General features: G+C 41.7%; 1 protein-coding gene across 8 annotated transcripts in view; it reads left to right on the top strand.

Moving 5' to 3' along the window:
* The window catches only part of LOC117346428 (serine/threonine-protein kinase TNNI3K), a 278321-nt gene that overhangs the window by 120146 nt on the left and 134245 nt on the right, over window positions 1–23930 (top strand). For all 8 annotated transcript variants that reach the window (XM_033915962.1, XM_033915967.1, XM_033915964.1 and 5 more), the window contains 8 exons: window positions 430–534; window positions 1424–1518; window positions 2362–2511; window positions 6719–6805; window positions 11198–11254; window positions 21438–21530; window positions 21618–21675; window positions 21782–21976. In XM_033915962.1, the coding sequence (XP_033771853.1) occupies window positions 430–534; window positions 1424–1518; window positions 2362–2511; window positions 6719–6805; window positions 11198–11254; window positions 21438–21530; window positions 21618–21675; window positions 21782–21976 (840 nt within the window). The remainder of the gene's footprint in view (window positions 1–429; window positions 535–1423; window positions 1519–2361; window positions 2512–6718; window positions 6806–11197; window positions 11255–21437; window positions 21531–21617; window positions 21676–21781; window positions 21977–23930) is intronic.

Genomic DNA, 23930 nt, shown 5'->3' with positions numbered 1-23930 from the left:
CTGCAAGGCACCCCATCCCAGCGTGACTGAGGAAAGTGGACCCAGCTCCCTGCTCCTGGTTGCATTGCGTGGTCCCTTCTCTGGCCCTGCCAAGCGGCAGGGAGGGCAACCCAGAGCCGACTGGTGGCACTTTCACGCACTCCCTCCCATCACCCCTTCACCCTCACTTCGCCTGTCTCACCTCTCTGCCTCTCTTGCATGTGCTCCCCAGTCTTACCATGCCTCACCACTCTTTCACTCGCGCATTCCCAAGCCTTACCACACCTCTCTCACGCCATCCCCAAGTCTCACCTTTAAAATATTTACTCACAACAGTTTGCAGTGCACCATTTGAGAATCACTAGAGTAAAGCAAAAGGTTAGCTTCTTCAGTCATTAAACTGACCTCATCATTTCTCGTAAACAGATATTTTTTTTGCTTTCTTTCCAGTGCTTGCTATAATGGAAAATTTGAAGTGGTGAAGGAATTAATCCAGCTTTCAGGAGCAGAAAGCCTGACAAAGGAAAATATTTTCAGTGAAACTGCTTTTCACAGGTAACAGCAAGTGGGGAAAATATGCAGAGCATGGTTCACTGTTGTGTGTGGCCTTTTTTGTGCATTGGGTGTGTACACTACCTGTGCTGGTTTTAAGAAAGGCTTGGACAAGTTCCTGGAGGAAAAGTCCATAGTCTTTTTATTGAGATAGACATGGGGGAATCCACTGCTTGCCCTGGATCGGTAATATGGAATGTTGCTACTCTTTGGATTTTGGCCAGGTACTAGTGACCTGGATTGGCCACTGTGAGAACGAGCTACTGGGCTTGATGGACCATTGGTCTCACCCAGTAAGGCTATTCTTATGTTCTTATGGGGTGGTGGTACAGTTTATGGGGAGCATATTTGGGAGGCTAGGTTGGTTTGTGGGGTAGTGGGGTAAGAGGAGAGTCAGTTTACAGAATGGTGGGACAGTTGCAGGGGAATTTATGTTTTTTTTTGGTGGGGGGACACTTTGCAGTCAGATGGAGCAGTTACAGGGCTAGGACAATGGTGAGGAGTAGTTTTTTGGAGGGTAGAGGCAGCAAGAGAGGATTTCTTGGATGTGGGGCAGTTGTTAGGGGTGGTGGGTCAGTCGCAGAAGGGTATTGTGGGGCGGAAAAGTTTTCAGGGCGCTGGGTCAGTTGTGGCTATAACTATAACTATAACTTTTGTGCACTAAATTGGACGTGCAACTTTCTAGAATTAGGGTTAAGTGGAACCACATATTCAGCAGTATAACTTAAATAAATAGTTGGTCAAAAAAAAAAATCCACTTAAACATATCCAAATATTTGTATGTGTTGGCCGATTGGCGAATATCAAGCCCCAAGTTTTTATGTCACTGCTTTGTATAGTAGCAAGCACGCTGACAATATGAGATTGGATTAACTCTGTTATGTGTTCACAGTGCGTGCACCTATGGCAAAAATATGGAACTTGTGAAGTTTCTCCTTGACCAGAATGTTGTAAGCATAAATCAACAGGGCAGAGATGGACACACTGGTAAGAGAAATAAGCACCTGTTTCTAACTGTTAAGCGTGTTAACAATAATCACAGCTCTAATTAACAGAATTAATAATAAATATTTATGTGAAAAACTCAGACCCTGAACCCGTGAACTGGTGACAACACCAACTGAGGTTCAATAGGGGACCATCATTGTTTCCACTGTCCCCTAATACCATCCATATTGAAACAATAAATACAGCAAGAACCTTATCTGATTCAGATGGTATTGCGCTGGTATAGAACCCCAGAGGCGTTAAAGTGTCTCGTGCAGCTAAAAACAATTCCTATGTTGATTGTAGATAATTTCACTCTAATGGTATTAGGAGACAGTGGAAACAATGATGGTCCCTTATTGAACCTCAGTTGGTGTTGTCACCAGTTCACGGGTTCAGGGTCTGAGTTTTTCACATAAATATTTATTATTAATTTTGTTAATTAGAGCTGTGATTATTGTTAACACGCGTTACGTTACCACCACAGAAGAATATAGATTTTCTCTCCGCTATTGGTGAATATCTAACTGTTAAGCACCTCAGATATCTCTCGTGCTGTCACAATATTATTTCAGAATTAAAGACAGAGCAGCCTTTTACAACTCTTCCTCTCATCCTACCTTTATAATTATTTCCCATCAACAGAATAACTGCCGACATGTAGGGTTCATACCGCTAAAAATAAAAAGCTCTAATATTTTTTCCTGGCAGAGTAATTTATTTTATAATGGGTCCTCTACAGGAAATCAGTCTTTCAAGTTTTATGATTATGTGCTATAACTGCTATCTTGAGGCTAGGCCTAATGTTGAGTGGAATGACTGTTGCCTCTGCTAATGTTTCAGGACTGCACTGCGCCTGCTACCATGGCCATATTCGGCTGGTTCAGTTCTTACTAGACAATGGAGCAGATATGAATTTGGTGGCTTGTGATCCAAGCAGATCTAGTGGCGAAAAAGATGAACAGACATGTTTGATGTGGGCTTATGAGAAAGGTACTTTAACTCTGTCATTTATGCTGCTAAATTAATAGGGTTTTATATTAGAGAATGACACGGTGACAAAATTCATCACCGTGGGAAACCATCTTCATATCATTCTTTAAGGAAAGAGGGAAGAATCAGAGTATGAATGGCCACAACCACTGACCCACAAGCTTTGCTTTGAAGAATGCTGGTGTAGAAGGACTGAGGTTGAAACAGACACTACAGAATGACAGTCTCTGGTATCCAGAACAGATATTGTGATGTCATAATGCCTCATTCCACCAGTGCCTAAGAGCCAATCACATCAGTGATGTCACAATGGCTTCATTATCCTTGGCTCACATAAGAATCAGAGTATGAATGGCCACAACCACTGACCCACAAGCTTTGCTTTGAAGAATGCTGGTGTAGAAGGACTGAGGTTGAAATAGACACTAGAAAATGACATGGGATTATTTCCCGCAGTTATCCGCGGAGACGGGAACGGTGATGAATTTTGTCACCGTGTCATTCTCTATTTCATATTCAGTCAGGCCAGTCAATCTATAAAGTTCAGTTCATAATTTTAGTTGTGTTATATGCTTAACTAGTACTTTAAAAAAATTATGTTTCACTAGTGACCATACAGATAGGTCTGGCTAGAGCACTGATCCGGATAGTGGATATCTGGCTAAGTACTTTTGAATTTTGATCCATATATATTCAAAGCCAATTTTCATCGATGGAGACTGACTAAGACCAGATACGGCATGTTTTCTTTGGCTGGAGCCAAGTGTATCTAGATTTTCAAAAAGCTTTTGACAAAGTTCCTCATGAGAGGCTCCTGAGAAAATTAAAGAGTCATGGGATAGGAGACAAAGTTCAGTTGTGGATTAGGAATTGGTTATCGGATAGAAAACAGAGGGTAAGGTTAAATGGTCATTTTTCTCAATGGAGGAGACTAAATAGTGGTGTGCCACAGGGATCTGTACAGGGATCGGTGCTATTTAACTTATTTATAAACAATCTAGAAATTGGAATGACGAGTGAGGTGATTAAATTTGCAGATGACACTAAACTGTTCAAAGTTGTTAAAACGCATGCGGATTGTGAGACATTGCAGGCAGACCTTAGGAAATTGGAAGACTGGGCACCCAAGTGGCAGATGAAATTTAATGTGGACAAATGGAAAGTGATGCATGTTGGGAAGAATAACCAAACTCACAGATACCGGATGCTAGGGTCCACCTTGGGAATAAGCGCCCAAGGAAGGGATCTGGGTGTCATTGTAGACAATACAATGAAGTCTTTCGCCCAATGTGCGACGGCAGCCAAAAAAGCAAACAAGATGCTAGGAATTATTAAAAAATGGATGGTTAACAAGACTAAAGATATTATAATGCCTCTATATTACTCTATGGTGCGACCTCACCTGGAGTATTGCATTCAATTCTGGTCGCCTTATCTCAAAAAAGATATAACGGCACTAGAAAAGTTTCAAAGAAGAGCGACCAAGATGATAAAGGGGATGGAACTCCTCTCACATGAAGAAAGACTAAAAAGGTTAGGGCTCTTCAGCTTGGAAAAGAGACGGCTGAGGGGGAGATATGATTGAAATCTACAAAATCCTGAGTGGAGTAGAACGGGTACAAATGGATCGATTTTTCACTCCGTTAAAAATTACAAAGACGAGGGGACACTCGATGAAATTGCAGGGAAATACTTTTAAAACCAAAAGGAGGAAACATTTTTTCACTCAGAGAATAGTTAAACTCTGGAACACGTTGCCAGAGTTGTGGTAAAAGTGGATAGTGTAGCTGGTTTTAAGAAAGGTTTGGACACATTCCTGGAGGAAAAGTCCATAGTCTGTTATTAAGACATGGGGGAAGCCTCTGCTTGCCCTGGATTGGTAGCATGAAATGTTGCTACTCTTTGGGTTTTGGCCAGGTACTAGTGTCCTAGATTGACCACCGTGAGAACGGGCTACTGAGCTTGATGGATCATTGGGATGACCCAGTAAGTCTATTCTTATGTTCATAAGCTGCCCATGGAGTTGAAGAAACAAACAAATTTATCTTCTTTTAAGAAACAGCTCTGCTCGTATTTGTTGCTTGAGGCTTTTAATTAGATTTGTTGGTCTTTATGGCTTTCTGGGAGCCATGTTGGACTGATGCATCCTGGCAAATCTAAAACATTTGTTTAGGAATTGTATTTTGTTTATGTTTGTATATTTTATTATGTAAGGGTTTTTTTCCTTTGCCTTGGCCAAAGGTGGATTATAAATAATAAACTATAACTATATATATATATATATATATATATATATATATATATATATATATATATATGACATTAAAGATCACTTAAGCATTAAAGACTTAAGTGGTCAGGACGGATGTCGGTGGCTTAAAGGGAACAGCCTTGATAAAGCAGGAAGCAAAACATGTTGGCTTTCTCCCAGGCTTTCAAGACCACAAGCTAACGTGTTTATTATTATTACTGAAAATATTGTTAAGTTACCAAATATGGAGAATAATTAAACCAGTGAGGAGATGGCACATAAAGCTTAGGATAATAATCTACATGAGTCCTGAGTGATGTCTCTGAGGTTTGAAGAACAGTTCACTACAGTTAAATAGTGCTTGAGGTTTTAGTTTGTAGCAATTAAATAAATGGGAGCATTACCTGTTAAAATTTCAAAAACCATAGTTTCTATTTTAAGCCGTATTCTTGCTGCCAAAGGCAGCCAATGGGCTCTCATATAAAAAATGTTGTAAGGGCTCATATCTTCACATACCAAATATCATCCTAACCGCTGAATTTTTGAATCAATGGTAAATGGTTTATTTATTTATTCAATTTTCTATACCGTTCTTCCAGGAGAGTTCAGAATGGTTTACATGAATTTGTTCAGGGACTCAAGCATTTTCCCTGTCTGTCCCAGTGGGCTCACAATCTATCTAATGTACCTGGGGCAATGGGGGGATTAAGTGACTTGCCCAGGGTCACAAGGAGCAATGTGGGTTTGAGCCCACAACCTCAAGGTGCTGAGACTGTAGCTTTAACAACTGCTCCATTCTAGAAATCAAAATGTAGCAGAAGTGAGCCGAGAACAGGACTATCAAGCCATTGTGACATCATTGATGAGGTTGGCTCTTAGACATTGGTGGAATGAGGCATTATGATGTCACAATAGCAGCTCTGCTTATCAGAAACTGAAGCTTTTCAAACTATTTATTCATTCATTCAATTTTCTCTACTTTTCTCCCAGGGGAGCGAAAAATGGTTTACATGAATTTATTCAGGGACTCAAGCATTTTTCACTGTCTGTTACAGTGGGCTCACAATCTATCTAATGTAATCTATCTAATGTTGGGGCAGTGGAGGATTAAGTGACTTGCCCAAGGTCACAAGGAGCAATGTGGGTTTGAACCCACAACCTCAGGGTGCTGAGGCTGTAGCTTTAACCACTGCACCACTCTAGAAATGAAAATGTAGTAGAAGTGAGCCAAGTTTAGGACAATAAAGCCATTGTGACATCACTGATGAGGCTGCCTCTTATTGGTGGAATGAGGCATTATGATGTCACAATACCAGCTCCGGTTATCAGAGGCTGAAGCTTTTCACACTATTTATTTATTCATTCATTCAATTTTCTATACTGTTCTCCCAGGGGAACTCGGAATGGTTTACATGAATTTATTCAGGTACTCAAGCATTTTTCCCTGTCTGTCTTCATGGGCTCACAATTTATCTCATGTACCTGGGGCAATGGGGTGATTAAGTGACTTGCCCAAGGTCACAAGGAGCAGTGTAGGCTTGAACCTACACCCTCAGGGTGCTGAGGCTGTAGCTAATGAAAGATTGCAATAGTCTAATCTAGCCAGAATCAGAGACTACCAAAATCTGAAAAGACACGCTATCAAAATATTTTCAAATAGATATGAGTTTTATCATTATCAAAAATGATTGCTTAACTATGGATTGTACATGATGGTAAGGGAATTATCCATTTCCTCCCCCAAAATTCAAGAACATAAATCTAGGGGAAAATCATTCCCATAAGTAAATAAACACTGCACTGAAAAGGCAGCCTTTGTGTTAAAACCCTCAGTTAAGCGCCACTGAGTATCTTCTCCCTCCCCAGTCAGCTCTCCCCCTGTTTAAATATTGCTAAATATCTACCCTTCAAGAAATGAGATGAAATGTTGCTAAATATTTTTCATAACTTCTCCAGGTCATGATGGCATTGTTACACTCCTGAAGCATTACAAGAGACCACAGGATGAATCCACCTGTAATGAGTATTCACAGCCCGGTGGAGGTGTGTATTTCAGTATGTCATTGCTGAAATTATTTGTGCTTGAAGGGGAATGAGGATCGTGGTGTCCAAGAAAATGTCCTTGTATTTCAGATAAGACAGATTTATACTGCACCTCCCTGGCATGAAACTGTCCCCCTCTGCCTTTTGATATGATTCTCTGTTTCCCATTCATATCTAAAACATTTGGACAATTAAAACAAAGTAATAGTTTACATAGTTGCATAAATTATAATGTCACCTTTGAGTCGGGTTACCATATGGTTCCAGAAAAAGAAGAATGGATTTAGACATCTGGGTTTTAGTTCCGTTGAAAGCAATGGACGTAAAACCCAGATGTCTTAATCCTTTGAGCACACCGCTCACTGGTTTGAAGCGTCAGTCTCCCATGGCAACAATATACTGTACCTGTGATAGCTTGGGAATGAATAGTTGAGGGTTCTGGGCCTAAAGAGAGAACTGAAACATAAGGCCAACTGAGCCCAGGTACAGAACAAAAAAGTTAAAAGCTTGTTTATACTAACCAAAACTATGCCTGGTTTAACTTGTAGCTCAAAAAATACAAACCCAGAGATCAAACAAGTTCCTTCTACTCACACACTCTTAGCATATTCCCTGGGGCCTTCCTTCCTCATTCTGGGCCTTAGGCTTTAAACTTGCTATTTATACTTTACAGTTTATACACTTGATATACAGTGAATTGTAAATACTACATCTAAGCAGTTTACAGTTTCAAAAAATAACATTATAATTTATGTCAAATAAAGTTAAAAAAAAAAATGACATGCTAAATTAACAAGAACAAAAATTATTGAGAGATCACAGTATTTTACACAGAAGGGATAAACACTAAGGTAAACCTAGTTTACCATATTCTCATTCTAATAAGGTCAGTGGCGTAACGAGGGTAAGAGACGCTCGGGGCGATGACATCTTTAATGCTTAGATAAGCACATTTTCGAAAATCACTAGGGATGACTTCTCCACACACAGATGGAGTGAAAGTCAAAGGTTTGCTGTACTAACTCCACGGCACTGTCGGCAGTCCCAACAATGCTGAGGACTTAGTAACACCACGTTATTAACAAGTAAAGCTCAGCATTTCACATCTTAGTGGAAAGTGCTATGTTGGTACAACTGAGCCCATCTTTCTCTAAGATTAGGATTTCCATCCCCATCCTCCAGAAACACATCAAGATAAACTCAAGGTCCCCAGATATCAACTACGATCCTTAAAAAACAAACAAACCCAAAAACAACCCAAAAAAAACAAACAAACCCAAAAACAACCCAACAAGAGCAGCAGCTCCATCCACCTGATACCTGTCTACCTCACACTCATACTCCATTCTTTCTGCCCCATCAAATTATATAGGTGTTTTCCTGTTTCCCCAAACTTATCTCTACTCTCCTATCCATTTTTACAAATGCACATCCATTCTCCTTTTCCCCTTCTTTGCCATACCCCTTCCTCTCCCCACTACCCTCATTTCTTTCTTGTTTTGGGATTTTGTTTTGTGGTTTTTTTGGCAATCATTTTTATTAGAAAGGGTACAACTGAGTAAGTACCCACTTATCCCAACCCCAGAGTAATTTTTTTTGTTGCTGACCCAGCATAGAGGAGTGAAAAACTGGAGTACGACTGCAGCCCAGATGGAATTGGGTCTTTGACCTGACTGTACAGCCTAGGGTTTGGAGGAGGCCAGAGGCAGATGTAGCTTTTTCATTGTGGGGAGACACCACAGAGCCCAAGGAAGCCAGATGAAGATGGTTTTCCCTGGGGGGGGGGGGGGGAGCACAGAACTTCAATCCTGACATGGCCACAGGAAAATGACTTTTGACTTTTCCCAGCATCTGTGGGGGGAGTAACTGGCCCAGAGTTCTGTTCAGGCAGTCTCAGACCCGATTACACAGTTGCGGTGAAGGGGAGCTCAGAATCTGCAGAGACAAGAGAGAGCTTTCTAGGAGAGGGGCTGGCATGGAGCTCTGTCAGTTCAGTGGGCAATGACAGGCCCAATTGCAAAGCCACAGTTTGGGGGAGCCCAGATAGCAAGACAGCTTACCGGAGGGGGCCGGCCTGGAGCTCTATTGGGCAGTGACAGATTAGCTTTTCAGCTTAGGTTTTCCCATGGTGGGAGCGCAGGAGCCCGTCCAAAGCTACTGAGACACAAAGAACAGAGCTTGGAGCACTCAGAAGATCTTTTGACTATGCCTCTTCTAGCCTTCTGTGCCTGCTCCAGCTCAACTGCCTTGCCTAAAGATCGCAGAAAGGGTGGGGGAAGAGAGCAAGATGGCTTTTACCAGCCGTCATGTTTCTCTGTTTCTTTTATAGAACCTCCCCAAAAACTCTTCTCCCCACCTCCCCCCCATATCCAGATATATTAACCAGCCAAAAACAGCCGCTGACTGGTTAAATAGTATTTAACCGGCTAACTGCAAATATTCAGTGTGAGATAACTGGGTTTCTCCGTTAAATATTTGTGGTTAGTGGCTAAAAGTTAACTGGCTATATTGCATGATAACCAGCAAATTCATCACTGACAGGCTAAGTTTAGTGGTCAAATCAGGCTGCATCAATAGCATGCTTGTCTTTGGCTACTATTAACTTAACCAGCTAGCGCTGAATATTGGCATAGCCAGTTTTCACTGACTGCACCCCCCTCCCCCCTGGATATTCAGTGCCAGTTACCAAAAATGTCCTGGCATGGAATATCCAAGTTCACCGCCAACACGGGACTTAGGTGGGCTGCCTCCCACAGTCTGAATATTGGCCCATCTGTTTCAAAATTAAGCACCATGGCTATTTTTAACTGCAATATACACCCTCAGATTTGTTTTTTGGCTACCTAGATGGCTTTAAAAATTGTCCTCCTCGTGACTGCATGCCATGGCTTTTATATTCTTCCTTAGGGCCAATGAGGTCTTTTGCAATGTCTGACGCAAAGTAAATAACCAGGCAGCACTGCATACACATACATTGCAGGTTGCTACAACAGGCTTATTTATGTATTCATTCATTCAGTTTTCTAAACCATTCTCCCAGGGGAGCTCAGAATGGTTTACATGAATTTATTCAGGTACTCAAGCATTTTTTTCCCTGTCTGTCCTGGTGGGCTCACAATCTATCTAATGTACCTGAGGCAGTGGAGGAATAAGTGACTTGCCTAAGGACACAAGGAGCAATGTGAGTTTGAGCCCACAACCTCAGGGTGCTGAAACTAGCTTTAACCACTGCACCACTCTAGAAATGAAAATGTAGTGAAAGTGAGCCAAGTATAGGACAATGAAGCCATTGTGACATCACTGATGAGGTTGGTTCTTAAGCATTGGTGGAATGAGGCATTGTGATGTCACAATATCAGCTCTGGTTATCAGAGCCTGAAGCTTTTTACACTATTTATTTATTCATTCAATTTTCTATACTGTTCTGCCAGGGGAGCTCAGAATGGTTTACATGAATTTATACAGGTATTCAAGCATTTTTCCCTGTCTGTTTTGGTGGGTTCACAATCTATCTAATGTACCTGGGGCAAGGGGGGGGGGGAATTAAATGGCTTGCACAGGGACACAAGTTGCAGCATGGGTTTGAGCCCACAACCTCCGGGTGCTGAGGCTGTAGCTTTAGCCACTGTGCCACACACTCCCCTAGTATTGCTGTACTTTTGCTTTTATCCTGTAACACAATGTCTGACTTTTTTGCTTGACCTTTTTATAGGTGAATGTTCTGGGTGTTAACAAAGATTTTGTTTTGCACAATTCTGTCAGTTTTGTGATCTCAATATTTTTGTGGCATAGAGAACAGTGTGACTTCTTTACATTTAATAAGTAGAATGCGGTTCATAGTCTTAAGCGCGCAAGACTGACGCATGCCGACAAACGAGCGCTGACAATTCAGCGCAGGACTTCATTGCGCTGAAGAAAAACCTTCGTTTAAAGGGCTCCGACGGGGAGGTGTGGGGGGGAACCCCTCACTCTACTTAATAGTGATCGTGCTGGTGTTGGGGGGGTTTTGGGGGGGTTGTAACCCCACATTATACTGTAAACTTAACTTTTACTCTATTTTTTTGGGAAAAGTTAAGTTTTCAGTATAATGTGGGGGGTTACACCCCTTCCCCAACGCCAGCACGATCCCTATTAAGTAGAGTGGGGGTTCCCCCCACACCTCCCATAGGAGCCCTTTAAAAGAAGGTTTTCCTTTTGTGCGATGAAGTCCTGCGCTGAACTGTCGGCACTCATTTGTTGGGGCACATCTGTCTCGCGCGCTTAAGACCCGTCACCTTATATTGTGATACAAAGTCTCAGTTGTTTAATGCTGATAGATGTATTACATCTCGGTTCCTATGTAATTGACTATACCGCTACACAAAGTCTAAAAGTCATGTTCTTTTGTTTTAGATGGTTCGTATGTATCTGTTCCTTCTCCTCTTGGAAAAATCAAAAGCATGACTAAAGGTATTTCAATTTCTGTAATTGTGAAAAACATCACCAGATATGTTTTAAAGTCAACATAATAGGCATGAAATGCATATACAATTTGTAAGTATTTGAAGAAATATGGAATAAATATGAACCACTTATGTATAAGTACATGAGAGAGGCCCTTATATTATACAAGGGTAATTTTCTAACAGGGAACCTAGATTAATGGGGCAAGAAAGCAACTATTTTTTCTCTATTTTATAGACAGGTGCCTATATGGCCCTTTCAGTAAAGTGCAGTTACTAAACCTTAACTACAGAAGTCCTATATGGAAGATGACCCCTAGTGGTAGCACTGCAAGATTACCACTAAGGGTCAGATGTGCCATTCTGAACCCAAGACCAGGCTGCGGCAGGAGGAAGGAGGGAACACTCCTCCCCATATACTAGACTAGCCAGGAATATATGGGTAAGTGACTGGGAAAGTTGGGGGGATTGGGGTGTGTGCAAAACAGCACCTAAGTCAAAAACACATGCCAGAGTTTTAAAACCTAAATCGGCATTTCATGCGGCCTATACATGGGGAAATACGGTATACACTAGCTGTGCAGTTTAATTTGGGCCATTAAAAAACTGCCCTTGATTAAACTGCTTACCTGTAGTTATCAAAATAATATGTTCCACTGACTCAATCACTCAGCATGCTATGAAAAAACAGTCAAAACAATAGAAAGTGACTTATCAATCAACTATATAATGAACGTCCAAAAAAATCAGGCTTCATCTGTTATCAGAATGAGCCTCTTATACCCTTTCATCATCAGTCCATTATTCTTTCAAAGTGTCGCATGTAATAAATGGTGAATTCAAAACAAAAACGTTAACTCTATTTCAAGTGTCCCTATTCTATACAAATCAAGCTTTTTAATGCAAAAGCACACTTAGCCTGAAGAAATATGCATCAGGACGTCAGGAATCCATTTTGTCCAAAATGCGCCAAAATACATTAAAAGTTTGAATTGTATAGCACGGGAATGCTGTTGAAATAAGAGTTAAAATATTTGTTTTCAATTCACTGTTGACTACATGTGAATAATGGACTCATGAGGAAAAGGTAAAATGAACTCATTCTGATAATAGACGAAGCCCTACTTTTAAAAATCATTATATAATACTTGATTTATAAGCCGCTTTGTATTGTTCTGTTTTTCCTAGCTAGCTGTACATATAACAGCTGAATATGACTGCCATTCATTAAAGCCAGCGGTGGCAGTCATGTTCTTTCGTTTTAGATGGTTCATATATATCTGTTCCTTCTCCTCTTAGAAAAATCAAAAGCATGACTGTTTATGATGCTTAAAAGTGTGCGCTCAGATTCAGGCACGTGCCCGGTTTGTGCATGCAATTTAAACGAACAATGTACCAATTAGCGCCAAGAAATAATTATTGGCAATAATTGGCAACAGCTGAATTTATGGGCGCATCTTTGTAGTCAGGCTTCTATAAAGATGTGTGGGTACATTTTCTGCACGGATCCAAAAGGGGGGCTTGGCCATGGAAAGGGCATGGGCGGATCAGGGGCTTTCCTAGAATTTGCGCAGTGTTATGGAATGAGGCCTAGGCCTAATTTAAATCCTCACACCCCAAATTGGCTACGGTTCCCAGCTCTAAGGGCAAAGATTCTATAAATGGCGCCTAAATCGGCAGGTGCCTTGCCAAAAGGCACCGACTGTGTGTCTGTCACACTTAGGCGCCAATTACGGAATCGCGTCTTACAGCGCCTGTCACAGACATAAGCGTTGGTAATGTAGATCAGGGTTTTACTGGCCTCCATTGCAGGCACCTAAGTTCTTTTCAGAATCAGGCCGAACGGCGCCTAACTCTGTCTCCACCCCCAGACGCGTGACTACGATTGACGTCAGAAGGGGGCTGAGGCCAGCACGAGCAGCAATTGGAAGCATTTAAAGAGATACACGGAGGGATGGAGAGCCCCCACGACCCCCGCAAAAACAGAGCCTGGGGCAGTCCAACGCCCCCCCTCCCCCCCACACATACTTTTACTACAGCACTTGTTTTGCACATACTGTGATAGGAAGGAACCTCACTTCTAAGCCAGGGCATGTAGAGTACGATCGCGGTCTCTCAAATTTACAAGAGACTGCTAATGCTCACTATGGTACTTGCATTGTGCCAAAGAGAACTTCTCGGTGTTCGTAAGATGTACTATAGAGGCAACGTATCCACGTGCATTTGTAAGTTAATTTATTTATATTTATTTATTTTAAAAATGTATGAATCGCTTAAATCTAAAAACAAAAGGAATTGACCCCAAAATATCCACAAAGAAGAAAATCCAGAGAAAACCAAAGAAACTCTGTGGAGTGACGATGTTCCTAAATGGACTTTATTTGAAAGTGTCAAAGTTCCAAAGGTACACTGAAATCATCCACATAAAATAATTTCATCCACATAAAAGCCTTAAAGGACCTAGTCCGCTAGGGATACAGGACCCAACACGATCCGCGTTTCGACAAAAAGTCTTCTTCAGGGGTCCCTGGGGGTCCTATAAAGGTGAGTACGTGGGAAACAATTGTGTGGTGAGCCGGAAGTGAGACTTTTTGTCGAAACGCAGACCGTGTTGGGTCCTGTATCCCTAGTGGACTAGGTCCTTTAAGGCTTTTATGTGGATGGAATTATTTTATGTGGATGATTTCAGTGTACCTTTGAAACATTGACACTTTCAAATAAAAGTCCATTTAGGAACATCGTCACTCCACAGAGTTTTTTTGGTTTTCGCTTAAATCTAAGCAATAGACGTGGGATCTTTAAGGGAGTGAATTCAGGGGGGGGGGATACTTGGAATGGGCAGACTTGGTGGGCTATAGCCCTTTTCTGCCGCTTTTTTCTATGTTTCTATGTTTCTAGACAAAACATTTATATCTACAATTTCAAACATAACCATTATAAAATGCAGTAAACAAATAAGTCAGTCTTCTCCACAAATCAAGAAGAAATGTTTCTGTGTCTGTCTGCCACATTTTCTTAGTTTCAGACTGCATTTCTTGGTGCTTAAAGGTTTTCCCTCTCGCCACGCGATTCAACACCTCTAGAATCAATGCCGTTCTCTCTTTTTACTACTATGTTCGGTTTTCTGGCTTTCAGTCGGGATGGGGATGTCCCAGGTGATCATAACCTCATTGTTTTCTACAATTCTCTTATCCCCTCTTTTACTAAGGTGCGTTAACCGATTGGCACACGTTAATTGAATTAGCGCAAGCTAAACGCTCACGCATCCATAGACTAACATGCGCGTGTTAGCGTTTAGCGTGCGCTAATCAGTTAGCGCACCGTAGTAAAAGAAGGCCTTAGGGTCATGATCCCAATGTTTTTCTGGTACACTGGTGTTATAATGCTTCTAGAGTTTCCCATGAACAAAACGTGCCACCTTGTTGTGCCAATCAGTTTAAAACTTTTCCATCATCAGCACTTTGCACAGCACAGCCTCAAGATGACTGTTTCCAACTCTATCTTAAAGAATCTACATATGTCTGTTGCACCAGTCTTTTCTCAATGCTTACTGTAATCCATGTCGTCAATGATCCTCTGTGCTTTGTAGAGCAGGTGTAAATGTGTTGCACATTTGTTTATGTACATGCATGCTGGCACATTTTTGGAAACGCATTCGCAACACACCCCTTTTTATAAGCCCACCATCAATGGCATAGTAAGGGGGGTAGTCCACCCCGGACACCGTATTGGTAGGAGCATGGCACCCATCATCCTCTCTCCCCTCCTCCCCCACTGCCATGCACGTGCCTCTTCCCTTCCCCCATACTTCTAAACATTCCTAGCGTGAGCAGCAACCCTCAACCAGCTGTCCTGCTTGCGTCAGCTCTTCTTCTGATGTTACTTCTTGGACCCGCACCTAGGAAGTGACATCAGAGAGAGAGCCCATGCAGGTGCGACAGCAGGTTGGGGGTGGCTGCTCACACTAGAAATGTTACAGAGGTACGAAGGAAGGGAAGCGAAGCATGTGTGTGGCTGTGGGAGGGGGAGGAGAGGGTGGGGGAAGGGCACCACCGCCCCGGGCGTCTCTCACCCTGCCCACCATGATTTGCAAACTCTCTTTCCTTTTAAAATTGCTTTGTGTGCATAACCCTTCGTGCATGTGTACAACTCCCACTTTTATGCACCTTTATCCTGTGCAAGCCATTTACAATTACCCCATCAATCATGATCCCGTACAAGCATTCCATATTGTACTTCCTAAATTGATCTAAGTTTAATGAAAGCAGTATTTTTCAATGAAATGTTGTCTGCCTTCAAACCTGAGCCATTGCTGTAATGGATGACATGCAGAGGACATTGAGCAGAAGTCAGGAAGCACACTTTCTTAAAAAGAATAAAATAAGAGCAGTGCAACGCATAGAAAAATCAAATCCTTTAGCAGTTTTCAAATAATATCACAAAGCCCTACCTCGATTCTCTTTAATCAATACAACCAAAAAAATAAAATACAAAGATGATGAAAAGCATCAAGGATATAAGCACGCCTGATAAGCATTCCATTTAGAGATGTAGCAGCATTCTCCTCCGGTGTCAGGTCAAAAGCGCGCCGGGACAAAGGCGCGCGCAGACAACTGAGCGCAACATGGAGCCACGCGCTGAAGAAAATGACTGTTTTAAAGGGCTCCGACGGGAGGTGTGGGGGGAACCCCCCCCCCCACTTTACTTTATACAGATCGCGCAGCATTGTGGGGGCGTTGTGGGGGGTATGGGGGTAACTTGTAACCCCCCACATTTTACTGAAAACTTTACTTTTTCCCTAAAAACAGGGAAACAGTTAAGTTTTCAGTATAATGAGGGGGGTTACAACCCCCAAACCCCCCACAACGCCGCCGCGATCTGTATTAAGTAAAGTGGGGGGGATCCCCAACAAAAACCCCCGTTGGAGCCCCTAAAAACACTCTTTTTCTTCGGTGCGCGCTTCCATCTTGCGCTCAGTTGTCGGCGCGTGCTTTTGTCTTCGGCAGTTTTGTCTATGAACCGCATTCTCCATCTGTTTCCTTTCAGACAAAGCAAGCTCAAACATAAAAACCCTCCATTGGGAAAATTGTGGTGTCCATTGTCTCTATGAAACAAAAATTACTTTTTTAGCTAAGAGCGTGGCTTTAGTAAACAAAATAGCACTACCTTCAGTTAACACAAGGGCATTTCAAAAAGTCACAGCAAACAGAATATTTTGAGATATATAATTTAATTAGAGATTCAAATGATATGTCATTTTTCTGCATAATCACCCTCCTTTTCAGCACATTTCTCATACCGTTGCAGCAACTTCTTTATTCATTGGGAAACAAATGTCTTGGGTTGTGCCTTCAGCTGGGAATGCACCGCTTTTCTGACCTCATCAAAGAAGCAGTGAAACAGTGAATAGCGCCTGATACAATGCAATGTTGGAGGAGGAGCTGAAGCCAAAAATACAGAGCCATCGCGGAGGTCCAAAGGCGTACTTTTCCTTCATGACAATGTGTGTCTTCACACGGCCGCTGCAACTCTTGACACCATTCAGAGACTGAGAATTCAGATCTTTATCCTCCATACAGCCCGGATCTTGCGCCCTCTGATTATCGCATGTTTGGACTCCTGAAGGACGCTTTGAGAGGATGAAGATTTGGATGCGATGACAAGGTCAAAGAAGCGGTGCATTCCCGGCTGAAAACACACCAAAAACATTGTTTTTTTCCAATGGAATAAAGAAGTTGGTACAACGGTGTGAGAAGTGTGTTGAAAAGGAGGGCACTGCAGGTGGTACCGAATGCCGTGGCTAGATTAAGAACTGCCATCTCCGGATCAGACCTTAGATCCATCAAGTCCGGCGATCCGCTCACGCGGAGGCCCAGCCAGGGGTAACCTGGTGAAATTTAGTCACCCGTATCCTTCTATGCATCTTTCAAGGAGATGTGCATCTAACTTGCCCTTAAAACCTAGAACGGTGGGTTCCGCAGCAACCTCCACCGGGAGAGCGTTCCAGGTGTCTACCACTCGCTGTATGAAGCAGAACTTCCTGGCATTTGTCCTGGGCTTGTCCCCCCTCAGCTTCAATCCATGACCTCAGTCTATATCTCCGATAACTGCTTTGGCTGCCAGTTGTATATAGAATTCAATACAAAGCAATTATGTTATGTCACCGATTTTTATATAGTACGATTCCTGAATTTTTTAAGGGTTTGATGTCTGAATATCAGTCATTAAGATCATGCACCAGGGCAGCCAAAATCCATGCAAGACTTACACCCTTAATGGCAAGATCCTAACAAGAACTGAAGCAGAACGAGACTTAGGGGTGATCGTCAGTGAGAACATGAAGACTGCCAATCAAGTGGAGCAAGCTTCATCCAAGGCAAGGCAAATCATAGGTTGCATACACAGGAGTTTTGTCAGCCGTAAGCCTGAAGTCATTATGCCATTGTATAGATCCATGGTGAGGCCCCACCTGGAATACTGTGTGCAATTCTGGAGGCCGCATTACCGTAAGGATGTGCTGAGACTGGAGTCGGTCCAGAGAATGGCCACCCGGATGGTCTCGGGACTCAAGGATCTCCCGTACGAGGAACGGCTGGATAAGTTGCAGCTGTACTCAATCGAGGAACGCAGAGAGAGGAGTGACATGATTGAGACATTCAAGTATCTCACGGGCCGCATCGAGGTGGAAGAAGATATCTTCTTTTTCAAGGGTCCCGCGGCAACAAGGGGGCATCCTTGGAAAATCAGGGGCGGGAAACTGCACAGGGACACCAGGAAATTCTTTTTCACTGAAAGGGTGGTTGATCGCTGGAATAGTCTTCCACTTCAGGTTATTGAGGCCAGCAGCATGCCTGATTTTAAGGCCAAATGGGATAGACACGTGGGATCTATTCACAGAGAAAGGTAGGGGAGGGTCATTGGGGTGGGCAGACTAGATGGGCAGTGGCCCTCATCTGCCGTCTATTTCTATGTTTCTATGTTGTGCTCCGAAAGTTCAGCATTGCTGAAAATGAAGGATAACCCTAAATGTGTGGAAATGAATGCCATGACTTTTACATGTGCAGGGGTTAAGTTGTGGAATAGCCTTGTTGGTCAAATTCGAAAATGTAGAGACAGGAACGCATTTAGGAAAATGTTAAAAAACACAACTATTTGTAGATGCATTTCTATGAGCAAGTGACCTTATATAAAGATTGAATCTGTCTGTTTTTGTTCTCATCTTGTTTAGATTTTATAATATTTTATGTATGTAACTTTTTGTAAACCATTTTGGAAAAAAACGGTATAGAAATTTATAAATAAATAAATAATGTAGAAAAATGGCATATCATTTGTATTTCTAACTGAATTATATATCTCAAAATATTCAATTTGCTGTTACTTTTTGAAACACCCTCGTATACTAGTACTGTCTCCCCCTCTAAGAATCCCAAGATTAACTTTAATACTAGAAATGAATGTTTTCTATACTGTGACCCAAAATTTCTTCACCTTGGGACATTTACAGAACATACACCCAATAGTAGATCACTCTTCCCGACATTTAGGGCAGGTCCCATCAGAGTTCAATTTTGCTTTATGCACTCTCCATAGAGACACACAAATTCTATGCAAAAATTTATATTATTGCTCTCTGTGTAACATGCTTTCAGATACCTTTGGAATGCTCTTAAAAGCATGAGCTAGCAAAACTTGCGATGGCGTGCATGCAAGATCAACACTCCAGGTATCTGAGAGTGTCTCATTACAAGTATTGGGTATCAAATCTAGAAGAAAAGTAGCATATTGCTCCAGTCTTGCGCAGATGCCCTCCCGACAAGCGAACAGGTTGAGGGGACGGAACAGGGCATGACGCAAGTGGAACTGGGCGGGCTAGGGGGCAGGGCCACGGGTCCATGGGCCATGGGTCCGGATTTTCATTCTGGAAAATCTGGGAACCCTAGTGATGCTTTTTTGCAATAAACTTTTGGGGATTTCATTTTCTGTGTATCCTTAATTTTTATGTGAAGGATCATTGTCCATCCCTACTTTTTTCCTTGATTTTATGTGTAGGGTTGGTTTTCCTATTTGTTTTTGGTCCTGATTACCAAAAGCAGAGAAGTCCCACCATTTTGTTCCTTGATACGCAAAAACTGTATAGTAGACAGATTTGTATACAATTTTAGACAATGACCACCACCAGTAGCAAACAAATGCCCTCTCACAAACTTATACCGCTCTGAAGAAGATGCAAATGTGTACATGTATTCTGTGTATACATGCATATTTAATAAAAATGCACATGTGCATTGCGACTGCACCAAGCTCTGCCCAAACTATGCCCATAGGAATGACTACACACATATCTTGTAAAAGTAGGTGGAATCCTGCACCACACCTGCTTTTTGTTGTCAAATCATGTTTATTGAGCCAAATCTAGCAAAGGTACAGATCATACAGAAGGGTAACACGAAGCTCAGGTTTATGTATAAAGAACAATAGAAAATACAACAGCCCCCTCCCCCCCTCTCCCCCCGGCCCAAGTCCCTCTTCAGAGTCCAGAAAGAAAAATATTACGGGAACATGTGGTAAAAGTAAATAAAGTAACAAAGATATGCACGAAACCAACATCGGCAGTTCAGGAGTTGACTGCATGCAAGGGGAGGCATAGTAGACCCAAGTCAGTTGGAACTGAACTCCTTGTGCAGAAGAAAAGTCAGTAATATCTCGATGCTCCCACATCAGCAGGGTAATCAACTGGGTCATCCACAGCGAAAAGGTGGGAGCGTCAGAGTCCAACCATTTGAGTAATATGCATTTTTTTTTTTCTTTTAATTGTAAATTTTAAAATGTACATCGCTTAGAATATTTGATTGAGCGATTGATCAAGTCACCTAATAAACTTGATTTCAAGGCAACCAGAACAGTCCATTTAAGAAAAGTGGCCGGGCCCCTCTGCCTGGGATGATGAGCAGGAAGAACATCAAATAATATCATAGGGGGGAACTCTGAACAGTCATCTTTCAGATTGTGCCAGCAAAATTGAAGACCCGGGTACACCTACTTTTTGTATGTCTATACCCACACAGTTGTGTCAGAGCCTGTTTCTGTATGTCAAAAATGATGCGCGTGTGGGAAATAGCTTCATAAATCATCCTCTATAACCCCCTCCTTTACAAAGCCACACCAGCGTTTTTAGCACCAGCCGCGGTGGTAAGAACTCCAATGCTCATAGAATTCCTATGAACGATGGAGTTCATACCACAGCGCCTATAAGAATTTGCCGCTGCTGGGTCAGGCCGGTGGTCCATCGCGCCCAGCAGTCCGCTCACGCGGCAGCCCCCAGGTCAAAGACCAGTGCCCTAACCGAGACCAGCCCTACCTGCGTTTGTTCTGGTTCAGCAGGAACATGTCCAACCTTATCTTGAATCCCTGGAGGGTGTTTTCACTTATAACAGATTCCGGAAAAGCATTCCAGTTCTCTACCACTCTCTGGGTGAAGAAGAAATTCCTTACATTTGTACGGAATCTATCCCCTTTTAACTTTTGGAGAGTGCCCTCTCGTTCTCTCTGCCTTGAAGAGGGTGAACAACCTGTCTTTATCTATTAAGTCTATTCCCTTCACTATAAACGCTGGCACGGCTTTGTAAAGGAAGGGGTAAGCTCTTAGCATCCAGAAAATGTTGCCCATGAACTGTAGCAGCTGTGTGATTTGACAATCTAGTTTCAGTTGAGTATTAAAGAGAAGAACTAATACAATTGAATGGCCTGATCTGGATATTATCTGTCAATGGATACAACTCGTAGAGGACCAAGATTAATGAAATGCTATACTAGCAAGACAGAGGCAATAGAGGAATATACTGTTTCTCTTGGTACAACTGCAGTGCCATGGTGACCTTGCTGTTATGTTACATTTATTTCCCCTTGCTTATCTCCACAAATATACATAGAAAACTACAAAGGAAGCGTGGAATTTTTATTATCATAAATTCAGAGAGGCATCTTCATGAGATACACTGTATAAAATATATTACATGTTATTGTGCAATTTTTCATTCCAGCCTAGAAGAAAATTACAGTATTCATCCATGCACTATATTCTGCTGTTATTGAAGTCTTTTGAGTGTTACTCTTGTGATTGCTTCTTTTAATCTGTTTTCTAAGTTTGAGGACTGCCTAGTAAACATAATTATTCCATTCTATCACAGAAAAGGCAGATGTTCTTCTCCTACGTGCTAGTCTTCCTTCGCATTTTCATCTTCAGCTGTCCGAGATTGAGTTCCATGAGATTATTGGATCAGGTAAAGAAAACGGAGACATTGATGTGCCATAAAATTGCATACACTTAGTCAATCTGATTTTTACATGGTTATGCTGAAACATTGCAGGTTCATTTGGGAAAGTATACAAGGGGCGTTGCAGAAATAAGATAGTGGCTATCAAACGGTAAGTTTTCTATAGGCTTTTCAAGAAAGTAATACCCAGTCACAAGTGCTTGGGTTGTACTTGTATAAACTAAAGTTATTTCTCTCCTTTACTTTTATTGTTACAGATATCGAGCAAATACTTATTGTTCCAAGTCAGACGTGGACATGTTTTGCCGTGAAGTTTCTATTCTTTGCCGGCTCAACCATCCTTGCATCATCCAGTTTGTTGGGGCCTGCTTAGATGACCCGAGTCAGTTTGCCATCGTAACTCAGTATGTGTCCGGAGGATCTCTCTTCTCCCTCCTTCATGAGCAGAAGAGGTATTCTGTATTTTCGTTTTGGCGCCGGAGTGGCTAAGGAGGCATATAAAAAATGGGACAGCATTTTCAGGCTTGCAAACTTGTGTGTCTCGTCCTGCTCAGGTATCAGGCCAGCCAGAGTATGTCAACAAAATTAATTCCTTTCCAGTGGTAGAAAAAGGGAAATTGCAGAAAATAGTTGGCACACGGGACCATCAAAAAAATTTGACCATGTGACACCCTACTACCGGTAGCTACATTGGCTGCCGATGAAGGCACACGTAAAGTTCAAATTTGCCTGTTTCTGCTTTAAAGCATTACACGGACTTGCCCCCAAATACATTACTGACCTTTTCTCCTTCTCAACCAACAGACACAAGAGAAGTTCACATTCCAACTTCGTTCCCCCCCCCAGTGAGAGATTGCAAACTGAAAAAACACCTTGAATTCCTTCTCTCACACCAAGCAGCATCATGGGGTCAAGACCTAGAACAATTACTTTCGCCCTCTACTTATGAGGAATTTAGGAAACGTCTAAAACACACCTGTTCCTAAAACATCTTGACAACTGATCCACTTATCTCTTTCCTCTCAATAGCGACCTACTGTCCTTTTGATCACTTTTCTCCTCAACAATGAATTTCCTGTCTAATTACTTCTCTTTCTTCTTCCCCTCTTGAAGTCAGTCAATTTGTACCTTTGCTTAATCTTTTGTAAACCGCATAGAACTTCACGGTATTGCGGTATATATGCTGTTATTATTATTATTATTATCATCAAGAATTCCTTGCCCAAACCTAGGAAGCTTGAATGTGATTGTAAAACAAGTTCCTACTGTTTGAAGCGTTTTCTGGTTTTTTTTAAAAAAAAGTCTCTCAATTTGTATTTGAAATAGCATGAAGAGTATCATCAATCATTCAACCCAAGGGAGTTGTAGGGGGACGGCATATTCATTACTGATTTTATTGATCTTAATTTAATATAATTTAATTTTGAAATGTATAAACTGCTTATTCAGATCAAGGACCCATCCAGACTGGTATACAATAAACACTAATCTGAAAATAAATGTGTACAAGCTGAAGATCTTAAATAAATATAACCACGCAAAAAATATTCATACACAAATCAACATCAGAGATTGTATGTGGCACGTTTCCAAATTAAAACAGAGAAAAGACCTCAGTGTTTCCCAGGACACACCCTGAAACTTTCTATGGCAAGTACTCAGTTGCCACAGAGAAATACATCCTCAGTCTAAGAAAAACTCCATTCTATATAGTACAATTACAAAAACTTTTTTAAGGATGAATTTTCAGAAAGTAATAGGAAACAAGCGCTTATCATAAGTGAATGCTTTAGCCTCTGATATTGAAAAAAATCACTGCAATTAAATCCAAGTGCTATATATGTTTGCCGCACTCGGGGGAGTAATTCAGATTTCCCTTTTAGATTTCCCGACAGGCCCTGTTTCACATTGTTGCTGCATAAGGGGAATATCTAAAAAACAGAACAAATCCAATCATTTAGACAAGGAGCTACTGCTTCAAAGATTCTCATACAATAAACACTGCCAAGGTAAGGTAATTCAAAATATACTGGTACGAGATCATCAATAATAAACAGTCATAAAACCACATAAGAGGTAAACATGCTACAAATAAACAGGCACAAATGCACTAAGTGCTGCATGGCCCAAAGGCATAAGATAGATTGTGCAGCATTGAATGTGAGCTAGGGTCTGTTAATGTGTGCTAAGCATTAATAAAAGGACCCCTTAAATAGATAATAAAATCTACAAGCATATACAGGTCATAGATACCATCCAATAGCTTGGTAAAATGTCCAGAATAGTGTCAGTTATAGTATGTATCCCTGTTACATTTACAGGACAAATAACAAATGTGACCTCGAGACCCAACTCGCTACATGTATTAGGAGGAAAAAAAGACCTCAGCGTGGGACAGACTACAGA

Source organism: Geotrypetes seraphini, chromosome 12 (assembly GCF_902459505.1).
Source record: "Geotrypetes seraphini chromosome 12, aGeoSer1.1, whole genome shotgun sequence".
Lineage (NCBI taxonomy): Eukaryota > Metazoa > Chordata > Amphibia > Gymnophiona > Dermophiidae > Geotrypetes > Geotrypetes seraphini.
Note: the sequence above shows the minus strand (reverse complement) of the source record. Positions and strands in the feature narration are given on the sequence as shown.